General features: G+C 50.6%; 2 protein-coding genes across 2 annotated transcripts; both read right to left on the minus strand.

Moving 5' to 3' along the window:
* Nucleotides 1-6466: 6466 nt before the first annotated feature.
* On the minus strand, nt 6467-10122 carry SMAC4_02400 (uncharacterized protein). Its single transcript, XM_003350682.2, has 4 exons — nt 9529-10122; nt 8666-9304; nt 7802-8474; nt 6467-7732 (listed from the first exon to the last, which is right to left on the minus strand). The coding sequence occupies exons 2-4, from the start codon at nt 8886-8888 to the stop codon at nt 7678-7680; spliced, it is 951 nt and encodes a 316-aa protein (XP_003350730.1). The 5' UTR covers nt 8889-9304; nt 9529-10122; the 3' UTR covers nt 6467-7677.
* A 1031-nt stretch (nt 10123-11153) lies between these two features.
* On the minus strand, nt 11154-13167 carry SMAC4_02401 (uncharacterized protein; the record flags this gene model as incomplete). The annotated part of the gene is made up of 5 exons (XM_003350683.2): nt 11154-11499; nt 11563-12553; nt 12641-12834; nt 12925-12989; nt 13060-13167. The coding sequence occupies 5 exons, from the start codon at nt 13165-13167 to the stop codon at nt 11448-11450; spliced, it is 1410 nt and encodes a 469-aa protein (XP_003350731.1). The 3' UTR covers nt 11154-11447.
* Between the last annotated feature and the right edge of the window lie 351 nt (nt 13168-13518).

Raw genomic sequence — 13518 nt, forward strand, 5'->3', positions numbered from 1 at the left:
GAAAATCGTGTCACCACGGGCTTGCTTGCTTTGCTTGCTCTGCTGGGGCTACAGACACCAGCGGGCACCGGGGCTCCAGCTCCAGCTCCAGGGACTCCTCCAGTGCAGTGCTCCAGAGGGGAGCCCGCAAAAGCAGGGGAAAGGAGAAAATCCACTTTCTCTCTGCTCGCTCCAAACTCCCCAGCCATCGCTTCTTCCTGTCTGCGAGAGAAGGGAATGGAGCATGGTGAAAGGACGGCGCAAGCGAAAAAGGTAAACGAAGAGGGACACACGCGGAAAGAAAGAGCAAAAAGGTCCTGAAGTAATCTCCGTGACGTTGTTGTAGTTGGCGATGTTATGATGATGTTGGTGAATTATGAATTATGTCGTGTTTGCTCTGAGGAAGAAATTGAGGGACAATGAATGTCCTTCCTGCTTGCAAGTTTCGTCATTGACCCCGTTCAATCGCTCCTTGTTAATCTTGCTTCTCTTCTTTCTACCGGCTATTTGGATATTTTTTTTTGTCTTTGTCTGGGCCTATCCATTTTTGCCTTCTTCTCCGTGTTTTTCTTGCTCATCCACATCCATGGATCCGAGGTCTCCGAAGTGAACAAGCGAAGATCAAAAAAGACGGACGGACATCCCTCATCCAAGTTAACGAACCCCAGCCGATGTTTCGTCCAATTGCATGATACGACGACGACTGCATTTCCATTTCCAATTCGTCTGAACCTTTCCGTCCGTTCGGCACCTGCCTTTCTCGATTTCCTCTTGCCAGAACTGTCAGAATGTTCACACAAAGTTGCACAAAAGTCGCTCCTGTTATGCAACAATTGAATTGAAACAAAAATGAAATTGCGAGGTCACGTTCTTTTACGTGATCCAATTGACACTATCGAAGCCAAGGGCACAGTTTACCAGCCATTCGAGCCATTGCAAGCCAACCGCTTACCTTTTTCCTTGACCCCAAAACTTCCCTTCCTGCGGACGAATGAGAAGGATAATACCTCTCATCCTAAAACTCATGTAAAATGATCATGTACACTACAACAGCGCGCTACAGTTGTACAGTAACGATCCGCAGAACTGCCTAACAACCAACTGCGATGCGTGCGTGACCTTTACACTAACGAGACCGCCAGTTGCAGTCCGCAATCGCAGTTTGTTAGTAGCAATTGCAGTACAGGTGGCATTTTGCAGTGCAGTGCAGCAACAGCGGACGAACGAACGAGTGAGAAGCCAAGAAGAAACACGAAAGCACTTGCCAAGAAATGCAAAAATATGGGGTGGAGGGGAACATCGATCGACGGCGGCCGGATGCACGTCCCGTCGATGCTCGCTGCAAGTCTGTTAAGAATGGCAAGTTGCATTCCTTTAGGTAAGCTGGTAAGCAATTCGAGATCGGTTAGGGTAACCATGTTGTAACTGAGGCTATTATAAACGTAAATGGCTTCGGTCAAAGAGAGAGCGAGTTTCATTGGGTTGTTGAGAGGGAGACTCGAGCTTGAAGGCTTGAAAGAACGGTGACAAGAGTCCTAGGAGGATTACGTTTTGAATTGTTGATCACATTTGCCGAAGTTTTCCAGTTGCTTGATTTGCATCTACCGAACCTTGAAAGAACATACCTAACATGATGGAAATTATTCGCGAATTTGTTAGTCAATGGCTTCGGAGTTTTTGTCAAGTCATTAGTTCGATCATGTGTCGTTGATCGGTCCGTTTGGTTTGATGAGTTTCCTCCACACAATCAGTCAGGCAACAACGAGAGAGATGCCATTCTTCTTCGAGACTTACACAAGGTCCAAAGAAAAACTAGCCACTGAGAGCTTGAGAAAAGAAACAGCGAGAAAATCTACCGTGTTGGGACACCGACACCATCCTTCCAAAAGGAAAAACAAAACCAGAAAGAGCCAAGATGACCAAGAGATGTCGTGTGAGCTCCGCCAAGAGAATGAGAGACAATTCTATAGTTGAGATCAACAACAACACCGTCAGCCAAATATCGAAGCGGTAAAGGCCAACTACAACTCATTCATGATCATGATCATAATATTATTAGCACCCAAGAAACATGCGTAATCCTAAAGCTGCGGTGTATCAAAGAAGTGTGCTTTTCCGTCTTGGCTAATGTGTTGTGTTGTTCTAGTCCAACAACAACAACAACAACAACAACAACAACAACAACAACAACAACAACAACAACAACAACAACAACAACAACAATGTCAATTCTCAAAGGTAAGTTTGTTTGTTTGTGGTAATGAACACAACATGAAGGACATGGTAATGTAGTATTCACGCTCAGCCTCTCTTGGCTTCAGTCAGATGTTGAGAAAGAAGATGAAAGAAGTCACAAGTGTCAAGTAGAAAGTCAACTGGTGTAACGAGATACCTTATGCAAGATTTCGGCTTTTGTCTCCATACTTGTGATGTGTAACACAGTTAGTATATCACAAGTTTTCTTGTCTTGTGCTCATGTGTCGTTTCAGGATGGATGGACGTTGGCCAGCAATGAAGTGTAAGGTAGGTATAGAGCAGCCTGGCTGGACTGGCCTTGGGCTTGGACTGGATAGTCCAAGATACCTTAGGTAGGTAGCGAATCAAAGGATTCGAACGGCCAGTCTTATGTGGTTTCGATCTGCTTAATGGCTTAAAATGCCAGATCTAAGAGCCAGGCACCAGATCTGCTGCCCTGAAAGGTGATCTGCCCTTGCATTATGCATGAAGGGTTTATGGGTTTTCCTTTGTTGGGGTTGGTTGTCACCTACCTACCTAGTCAGGGCACGGCACCTTCAATTACGTTACCCTCCCTTCTTGTGAACGGCAACCCTCAAGCTTGATTTGGAAACTCGCATATGTAAATAGGTTAACTTTCTGCCAATCATGTTTTTTCTATCCAGTGGCTGTGTCTAACACTTCGTTTACTTGTCAGCTTTTTGTGTACCTGAGTAACAACTTCTTCTTTCAACCTCTCTCATAGTTGGCTCAATATTATTATCAACTTCAACTTGAACCCCATTGGTTCTTGTCCTTTCTTTGGATTCTAGTCACTAACCTTTGTCACCGTCTAGCCAAGCTGATACGAAACAAAACCTCGTCAACAACGTAACAACACGGCCGGCTCCGATCCCTCGAAAGCCGTTATATTTCGGCCGTCACAAGGACCTCTTTCACTTTGCCAGCGGCTCAGAGCGGCGTTGTTTCTAAACCTCAAGCTGTTGTACACCTGCTTGGCAACTTGGCGACGGGATGACCGACCGTGAAGCATGACTATAACCTCGACGGAGTGCTGTTGAGCTGAAAGAGTTTGCAAACTTGGCGGTTTCTCATGATAGCAGCTACCCGATTGTCTCTCTGCTTGGCTGTTTCTGAACTTTGATGCTCTTTCCTTGGCATCCGGTCGTCTCATCGTCAGCCTGGTGGCTTTTTGTGAAAGTGTGTTTCACTGGTTTGAGCATCTCCGGATCTGAGGACACAAAGTCGGAGACAGTCCGCTCTTTGTTACTGAGAAGTCAGCAGCCTTGTCCTGGGTCTTCTTGTCCGAGTGGATGTTGCTGTAGGTCATGTAATGATGACCAGATTCGAATGAATTCGGAGTTAGACTTCTTGATCGGTGATTATATAGTCTCAGATGTAAATATACTCTGAGTTTTAGTTATCTATTCATCAGAAGCTCAGCAAGCAACACAGCCCCGGAAGAGGAAGATCACACAAATAAGTGAACAGAGAACCTACTGCGTGCCATTGTCCATTTGCGGCTTACAGGGACACAAGACTGAGGATGAGGTGCTGGCTGGCGGCACCTTACATGCTGAGTTCCGAACTCTCAAACAAGTGTCAACCTTGGCGATCAAAGGTACCCATTCGTTCGCTCCTGTTTTGCTTGTCATACGCTGCCTGAGGACCTGAGTACGAAGTGTAAGTACTTGCTTGGGTTCTGGCTGTGGTAGTACAGCAGGTGTCAAACATGCCTCAGATCCTGTGCTGTTGGATTAGGTACCTACCTACCTGCCGTTATTTTCCTCGCCTCCCTGATACTTGTGTATCGCTCTTTATTCCGTAGTTGCACCGTACCTAGATACCTCCCGGCTACAGTGTATCAAATGGATCGACAGAGTTGATCATTCATGTTGGCCGATTGGAGAGATCTCGAAGATGGACAAATCCTGGCACGTCTAGGAACCTTTGTCGATTGTTGAGTCCTGATGGGTAAGGTTTAAACATCAATCCTCGGCCTAGACTCTAGACTTTGCAAAAAGCGGGTGATAATTTCTTTGACCGGTGAGGCTGAAAGACCACTGGTCAAGGGATGATGTCATTGTTTCTTTCATGGTCAGCTTTATGCAGTGCCGGCATTGCCGTTATTGCAGACAGAACCAACTGCATATGACCCAGTATCTAGGATTCTCTCCCTCGTTGTCCTTTGCGCCCAGGTGTTTGTTGGACATCGAGGTATGATTCTGGCTGGATCCGGTGCAATTGTATACAAGTGCTTATGGTAACGCGAACAGTCTCGTTTCGAGATGGATGATTTTTGCGGTTGCTGGCTTGTTGATCGCTTCACGTGGTTTCCACGTGGGGTGGAAGAGAAAGCCTTGCCGTCGGTGTCAAGCGAAACTTTCGTTGCGGGACCGTTTTTATGGTCTCTCACGGGTCGGATCGGCGTATACTGTGCTGTCAATGTCAATATACAAAACCTGGACCAAAACACGTGTAGCTGGATTCGGTGATGATGGTACTGACTGTATCGATCAAAGGCCGCATTGAAGTGGCAAACTTCCAACTTGGCAACATGTTCGGTCGGTGGGCGCTCCCGAGATCGACTTCCCGAGGTCGGTTGAGCGGTTGAACAACAGTCCGGCATATCCGGAATACCCGGATACCTCAGCTGTAGGCGCATATCCGACGTCATATCCGGCGTTGCACGAGAATGTAAGAACGGCCATATAATATCACGACATACGCCACGAAGAGTCGATTTACGCTCGCTTTTCGCTTTTCCGAGCTTTCCGGATGAGTTTACTACGACCAGGCGGATATCATAATGTTGCGGGAGCGAGATGGCAAAAAAGATTGAACGGGCTGAAAACTAAGTTTTACCTGCTTTGTGAAGGTGACTCAAATCAAGGGCTGAGTAACTGGATGCTGATGCCCATGCAACGTCGATTTGCATCTTACTGCGTTGCTGTGATTGAACTGCTAGATAAACTCACGCTGCAGAACCACCGCGTTTATTCGACATTTCTCGAGTCAGCAATGATAAGCTTGCTGTAATACAAAATCAGGCGACAACGAGTTGTCAAGCTGGTGTCCGATAGATTAGGTATGAACGTGATGCATTCCCTTAACTCAGTCAGAAATTTATTTCTCCAGTCTTCGACGACAGAATCGAGTGACACTGCCCCCGTAAAGGACAGAACACCTAGAATCAGTAAGGTCCTGACACTGAAGCTGATATGCACATTAGTCGCACCTTCCACTTCCAAGAAGTCAACCAAGGACTTTCCCAATCAGGCATGTCATCAGATCTGGGGAAGGCGGAACGATCCTCGTGTCTAAAGTCAAGCAGAAGAAGCCCAGCAAGCAATGAAGACACTTGACCTAAACAAGCCAGCCAAGTGAGCTTTGCCGCCTTTCTCAACCGAACCCATCATTTTGAGATGCAAATTGCTCTGAGATCTTATGAATGATAGCCTGATAGTTAAAGTCAGGAGTGATCCGTCACCAAGTAAGGTACCTCAAGAGTCCCTGAAGGCAGAGTCAAAGTCAACCTGATTGTCACTGCCCGGCCATGCCCTGCCGTCAACAGTGCACCAAACGAGCACCACCGGGCAGCCACACTCTGCCGAGAGTAACTGGAGGAAAAGAAGCCGAGGAAAGGCGATTCCTTCACAGATAAGGTACCTTACCCATCATGCATGGTTGCGAAAAGATAGTGAGAAAGCAAGAGCAACTGGTATGCCTGCTTGTCTAGTATATGTGCCTACGCCCTGCTAATAGGCTCAAGGACAAACGAGGCAAGACCGAGTGGTATCCAATATCTCACACAAGTCAAATTAAGTCAAGTCAAGTCCGAAACTCTATGTGGCTTACATGTAATATCAGCAGCCAGGACAAGAAGAACAGGATATGATATAAGGTCAAGTACCTACTTGGCACGCAACTTGCAATAATATCAAGCATGGTTGATGTTGCCGAGACCATGTAGTAGGTGTGCAGAGGGAGGTGGTATGATACAGAAAAAAGACAGAGATGCGTTGGAGCTATCCCTGGTTTTTGTCTTGCGATAAAAAAGATGAGTGATGGAATGATTTCGTACACTTGGTGTCTAAGCATCTTGTGAGAAGAGAGTTCTTTGGCCTCATCAGAAACACCTCAACACTCAACAACGAGATACATAGTTACGGTGTAGGACCTAATCTCCCGGAAAGGATATGGATTCGCTGTGCTTGTTGGTGAGACTTCTCGCCTTTGACTATTCTTGTTGGCTATTCGTGTCACAGCAAGATGATGTTAGAGTGCAAGGAAACACCGATAAACACCTCGCCAAGAAGAACGAAGAGCTCTTCACTTCAACATCCCTCTCGGCAGTTAGGACAATCATGACGTCGTAATGTTAACTCTGTAGTCACCCATCCAGCTCAGGGGGATATAATCAATGTAGTATCCTGCGTGGCCATGAGCTCCTAGAAGCTGCCAGGACACTCCAACCTCCTTCATGCTGACTGGCGTTAAAGCTCACGGACACGGCAGTCGTGATATCGTGGCTGTCGCCGAGGCTCAATGACTTCACTCCAAGCCCAGGACGGCCGTCGAGTTGCTAGGCTAGCCGAGCGTAAGTGCTGGCTGGGACTGATTGGGAACTTAAAGACCGTAAGACTGCCGTTAGGGACTTGGAGATGCAAACGTTTACCATAGCTTCCAAGTGCACACTCATCCATCATTAGACAAGTGTGGCCCTTCAACATGTTGGTACTGCGAGAGGAGCATGAGATGTGACAGACCATATCAGAAGGTCAGAAGTCTTAGTGATCGGGGGTTTGGAGTTGGAGAAAGTGAGTTGACATCATGCACGGGAAGGAATCGAAGCTTTAGACGCCGCCGAGTTGAGACTAGGACAAGACCTACTCGTCGTCATCATCACTTGCCTCAAATAATAGGGGGCTATGGCACACCTTGAATTACTTGCGCGGATGCCCGGTACACTCCGTGATAAGTAGTGATATATATCTATGTCCCTCTACTACATAATCGAGCCATTTTCACCAACATCATCACCGGCTATTATAGATCAACTTCTAACATCATCCATTTCTGTCTTTCTCAACTAAATCGTTAAAGGCGTGAAAAAATGAACATGACCAAAAACAAAAAAACAAACTTCAGTCCTGGGATACCTGAGATCATGGATGTGCCGGTTGGAGAAGGGAGGACCTGCGTGCGAGACCGTTCCCCGAACCCAAACAAAATGATCCACACCGCACCAACCACGCCCACTTCCGTTTCCTTAGTAACACGAAAATTTTCTCTATAAAGATGATGTGCGAGGATAGAACCTTTTCCATCCATCCATCATCCTGAACCCTACCGTCCAAACCAACCCGACCGATCAACCGAATATTTGGTGGAGATGGAAAAAAAGGAAAATACGGAAACGAGGCTCCGATCAACGCCGTGATTTCTTATGCGTTTATGCGTTTAGTGCTTCGCGGTGACGGCCTCGCCGGTCAACTTCTCAACGTAGGACTTGGCCCTGTGGGTTTGGCAAAGGTGGTTAGACACTATAGTCACAGCAAATAATCAATCAGGGACAGCAACTTACATATCGCCGAAAGCGACCATGCAGACGGTCTGCCAGATACCGAGACCGATACGGGGGGTAACACCACGGTACAGGCCCTTGACACCGTTGGTCTGGTAGATGTAGCGGAAGGTGTTGCCGACAGTCATCTTCTTGGGGCGGTTAGGGTCCTCCTTCTTGCTCTGCATCTCGACGCGGATGACCTCGATGGGCTGGTTCCAGGCGGAGAGACCACCACCGAGGGCGGAGGCAAGGATCTTCTCCCACGCAGCCAGCTTCTCGCCCTCCTTCTTGCCGGTGGCCTTGCGGATACCCTGCTCAGCAAGACGAGAGAGACCGAAACGGGAACCCCAGTTGGTCATCTGGCGAATGGCAACGGCGTTGACGCCCTTGTTGATACCGCGGATACCCTCTCGACGGTAGATGTCCATGAAGGTGGCCCAGGTGCCGGGGGCCTTCTGGCCGGTGGCGCTTATCTTGTGCTTGGTAATTTCGACCGTCTTCATGCAAGTGCAGAAGCCCATGGTGGCATACGCCTGCGCAACACCACCAATGATACCGCCGGTGATACCGGCACCGAAGTCGCTGGCGCCGGCGGCGCGAGCATGGTATTCGGCCTCGGAGGCAACGAAGAGGAGCACGGCACCCTTGGTGGAGCCCTCAATCCAGGCCCATGGGATAAGACCCTGGTAGACTGATTGACGAAGAGCATTCGGTGATTAGCTTCCAGGCCTCAAGATTAAGCTCCAAGTGGAATTTGTGGGAAAACGAAATGGGGGAGGATATGGTGGGATTAGACGAGCAGGTAGGCAAGACGAGGGCTGGGGAAAGCGGTGACGGCTGGTGAATCTCCGGTCGTCCGGGAAGGTTCATGTTATCACTTACAGCCAAAGATGCCACCACGGTTCCAGATGCGGCGCAGGGCAGAAGGGAAACCATCGCTGCGGTTGGCAGCCATGGTGGTCTTGATGACCTCCAATGGCTGGCCGAGCGTGGTGACCTCAAAGAGGTTGAGACCGGCACCCAGAAGCAAGTTGGAGAACTTGACGGGCTTCTTCTCCAGCTTCTTCGGCGCTGGGGCCGGGACGGAGGCGACGGCGGCGGACATGGCTGATCGGATGTTGTCGGATTACTGGGGCCCTGACCAAGGGATTCGGGTGCTTCTTCGCGAAAGTTGAGGGGGGAAAGGGGGCTTTTGGAGGTGGGAGAGTGGGAGGTAAGCCGAGGCGGAGGGTGGGCTGCTGTCACCGGTTACTCGGGTGAAGTGACCGACTTCGGTGGAGTAATTGAAGTGTACTTGGCTTCTTTTGCCGGCAGGCCTGACCTTGCTGCTGGAGTCTCTCTCACGGCGATGACGATCGTGACGATAGCGAACGGAGTTTTGTCGACAGCAGCGAACTTGATGGCAGCAGGATAGCACTTCGAGTCGGTAGGGAAGCAACTCGTTGAAGTTAAAAACTAGAGGGTATCTGGCCTCTGTCTTGGTCGGCTGCAGCAAGCGATGGCGGCGGGCGGGCAGGGGACCTGTTTGTTGCACGTGTTAATGAGAGCGGTTCTCTCGGTGTTGTCAAGTTGCAAAAGTGGATTCCTGCCCAGCACGCCCAGGTTTGGCGCCCCAGCAGGCCATCCGCGACCACCGAGAGCGCTCAACCGGCCCCTCTGCTGTAGCGGATGCACCGCGGCATCTTGGTTTTGCCCTAGGCCATTCTGGCTTCTAACCTGGAACCGTGATAGGACGCACCACTAACCTTGATTGAGAGGATCGCGGTTCGATTCCGTGGACGACGACGACGACGACGACGACAGTGGTGAGGTGAGGATTGCTGCTTCGTTGCGTGGTGGATGTTTAGGTTTTGTCAACGCAGAGTGTTCACCGTTCCTCCTTTTTCTTTTTGCCGGCCTCAACAACAAAACTCAACAAAGAAGCCAATTGGAAGCGACGATTTGTGTAGAGCACCTCACCACAGACGCGGGCGGTGGATTGGACACGGTGCAATGCTGTGTTCCAGGACGAGGGGGAAGGGTTGAACAGCACACGGGGGGTTTCTCTTTTTTGGGGGTTTGGGGGTCCAAGGGTTCACCAATACAATTACATACTGCGTACCTATATCAACTCCGTTCGAACCCCGACATAACATGAAGCTTTCACACAATGAGAGGGCCATGTATTACGCTTACAGTAATGGTTGACGGTCATATCCTGTGTAGTATTATGCAAATTGACAAGATCCAAAGACCAATGCATGTGATAAGGACAAGAGCAATGATCACAAGTTCACTGTATTCCTCCGACTCCATCCTTTTGTCTTTTAACGATGGCGAAGCAGAGGGTCATTACTCTGATCCGTAGTCCGTATCAGAAAAAATACTGCGTGCTTATATCACCGTACCGTATCACAAATCTTCGCAACTTGTACCAAGACCTCATGCAGTGTCAGCACAGCTATCTTCGGTGCAGTCCCGGATGCTTGACGTCGGGACAATTTTGGGGTTCGTCCATTCATTCATAAGAAAAAGTGGAAACTCCAGACTGTCACAACAGTGTTTACTTACCGGATCCCAGCATATTTAGGATTTGGGACATCGGCGGTTTGATGGTGTGAGGCTGTGGCGCCTTGTAAAGCAGAACAATATCAACCAGCAGCTAGCTGGTTGTGGTTGCAACTGGACTGAAGTTGTGAATTTCCCAACCATCATGCCCCAACACTCAGCCCAAAGTGTGCAAGGGGGGTCCGTTTGTGTGTGATTTTGGGGTGGGGGGGGGGGGCCAGGACAGACAAGGGGAATGTCTGGGCGTTCGCGGACAGCTTTGGGGAAATGTTGGAGAGCCCCGCGGGCATGGAAGCTCCCATTTGCCAGGTTTGTCGCGGGGTCTGGAGTTGGGTCAGCGACAGGTACCTTTGGAGCTTTGACAACTTCCCATCTTCAATCATCCTCGTAGCAAGGACTCAGCATAAGCAAATGAAGGGGTTCCAACGACGGTCGGTGTTGGAATTCATAAGGAGAGTTGAAGCTATCGCGTTTCTTTCGAACACATGGGGAATCAAAAGCTACCTAAACAGACCCACCAAGGAATCATATTTGGAAATAATCATCTCCTTGGCTTCCAGGGTAGCTCTTGCTGCATGGACGGCTGCCGGGGTCCGAAGTCGCACTCGGGCCTCCAGGGTCTGACGTTCGCACGACAACATTACATGATTGGCTCTGCACGTCACATGCGCCAGCAAATTCCCCAGCGTTGTTGGTCTTGACTGTCTGCGTGCCTCGGGCAAGAAGTGCCTGGATGGGCTCAAAGCTTCGATTGCGCAAGCGGGACCTGCGTCATTGTCGTGAGAACTTCAAAGATGTGGACGTTGTGGTCATGAACTGCCATCAAAGAACGCGTGTGTGGTATATTGTCGTTATATGTATAGTACAAGCGAACTGGAATGGATGATATCGCCTCCAAACAACCCTGGATGTTTCTCCTCATGTTCTGTACACACACCAACCCTCCTGGTGCTTTACATGTCACAATACAACACAAGGTTGCTACTGCTGCTGCTGCTGTTTGAAAGGAAGATCCCATCCATTCTATGCTGAAAAGAACCGAAGCCCGACCGTTTTCCGAAAACCGTCGCGCCAAACTACCTAACCATTACTACTACTATCACAACAATTGCTTAATTTACAGCTTCTTGGCGATCTCGATCCACTTCTCAGTGGAGAAAGACTTGGGCCTAGAGTAAATGAGTTAGCCATAGTTCAGTGTGCAAACGAGTTCATATAGCATCAAGACGTACCTCTCGATGGGGGCACCGACGGCGCGGTCGATGATCAACTGAGGAAGGACACCAATGGCGCGGGAAACACCGAAGAGAACAGTGTAGTAGTTGGCCTCAGTAAGACCATAGTGCTGGAGAAGAACACCGGAGTGGGCATCGACGTTGGGGTAGGGGTTCTTGGTCTTGCCGTGCTCGGTGAGAACCTTGGGGGCGATCTTGTAGACCTGGCTGACGAGCTGGAACATAGGGTCCTCGGGGAGGTGCTCCTGGGCGAACTTGCGCTGGGCAGAGTAGCGGGGGTCGGTCTTGCGGAGGACGGCGTGGCCGTAACCGGGAACAACGCGACCGGAGTTAAGGGTATCCCAGAGGTACTTGGTGATGGCCTCATCGGAGAGATCATCACCGATGACCTTCTTCATCTCGGTGAGCCAGTTAAGGACCTCCTGGTTGGCAAGACCGTGGAGGGGACCGGCGAGACCGTTAAGACCGGCAGCGACGGAAAGGAAGGGAGAGCTGAGGGCAGAGCCGACAAGGTGAGTGGTGTGGGCAGAGACGTTGCCACCCTCGTGGTCGGTGTGAATGGTGAGGTACAGACGGAGGAGCTCAACGAAGTCCTTGTTCTCGCCGAAGCCGAGCTGGTTGGCGAAGTTGAAGGCGTAATCCTTGTCCTTCTGGACAGCAGCGACCTTGCCGCCCTTGAAGACGTTCTGGTAGATGCGGGCAGCAATGGTGGGGAGCTTGGCAATGAGGTCCATGGCGTCCTCAAAGGTGTGGCCCCAGTACTCCTTCTTGTTGATACCCTTGGCGTAGGCACGGGCGAAAGAAGAGGTGTGCTCGAGAGCGGTGACGGCGAGGGAGAGCTGAGCCATGGGGTGGAGGTCAGAGGGGCAGCGGTCGATGAGCTCCTCAATGAACTTGGGGATATCGGAGCGGGCAGCCCACTCGGCAGAGAGGTCGCGGACCTGCTGCTCGGAGGGGACCTCACCGGTCAGGAGAAGCCAGAAGAGACCTGCGCATCACGTCAATACACAAGACCGAACTTACGACACGACATCTCACGATGGTGCTGGCAAGGCGCGTAGGAATGTGAACGTACCCTCGGGAAGGGGCTCCTTGCCACCGGGAGCCTTGGGGAGGAGCTCCTGGCACTCGGGGATGGTCTTTCCGCGGAAACGGATACCCTCCTCGGCGTCGAGGACGGAACCCTCCCAGACAAGGCACTTGATGCCACGGGCACCGCCATAGACCTGGTCGAGAGTGACCTTGTCGACGATCTTGGAACCGTGCTCCCTGAGGTTGACAGGACGGGTTAGCAACACGATGGATGACACGAGAAGCTATCGACAGCTTATGCCGAGCCGAGGTAGAGGTAGAGCTTACTTGCGGAGGGCCTTGATCTCCTCGATCTTCTCGGGGAGGAGCTCAGCGAAGCGCTCCTTGAGAGTCTATCACGGCCAAAAAAGCGCGGTCAGCGGATGATGTCAGTGTGTCCCCGGCTTCACGAGACTGCCTTACCTGAGTCTTGGAAGAGTAGCATCTGGCGGCAGTGAAGGCAGTCTGGCGAGAAGCGAGGTTGAAGGAGGACCTCAGGGCGGCGGAGCCCAGGCGCATAACGGGAGCCATGGTTTACTGAGTGGGTGGGAGGGATGTGATGTGGTTGAGGAGAAAGGAACAGTACGGGAAGGAAAGAAGAAAAGGAAAAGGTTCAAGTTGAAGCAATCAAGGCGGCACGGGCTTGAAAAAAAAGCGCAGCCGGGGAGCGGGCATGCGTGGGAAAATATGACCTACCGTAGCAACCAGCGAACCAGGGCAGGTCCAGAGGTCCGTTGGCTTTGGCGGGCTTTGCTCGCTCTTGCCGGGGGATTGGCCTGCCCCGACTGGATGCGAATTGCCCGCAATTGCCAGTGCCAATTGGGTCCAATAATGTTCACGGGCGGGAGCAAATAGGCGGGGCTCCCACTCTGCTCGGGCCAG

This window comes from Sordaria macrospora, chromosome 5 (genome assembly GCF_033870435.1).
Source record: "Sordaria macrospora chromosome 5, complete sequence".
In the NCBI taxonomy this organism is placed as follows: domain Eukaryota; kingdom Fungi; phylum Ascomycota; class Sordariomycetes; order Sordariales; family Sordariaceae; genus Sordaria; species Sordaria macrospora.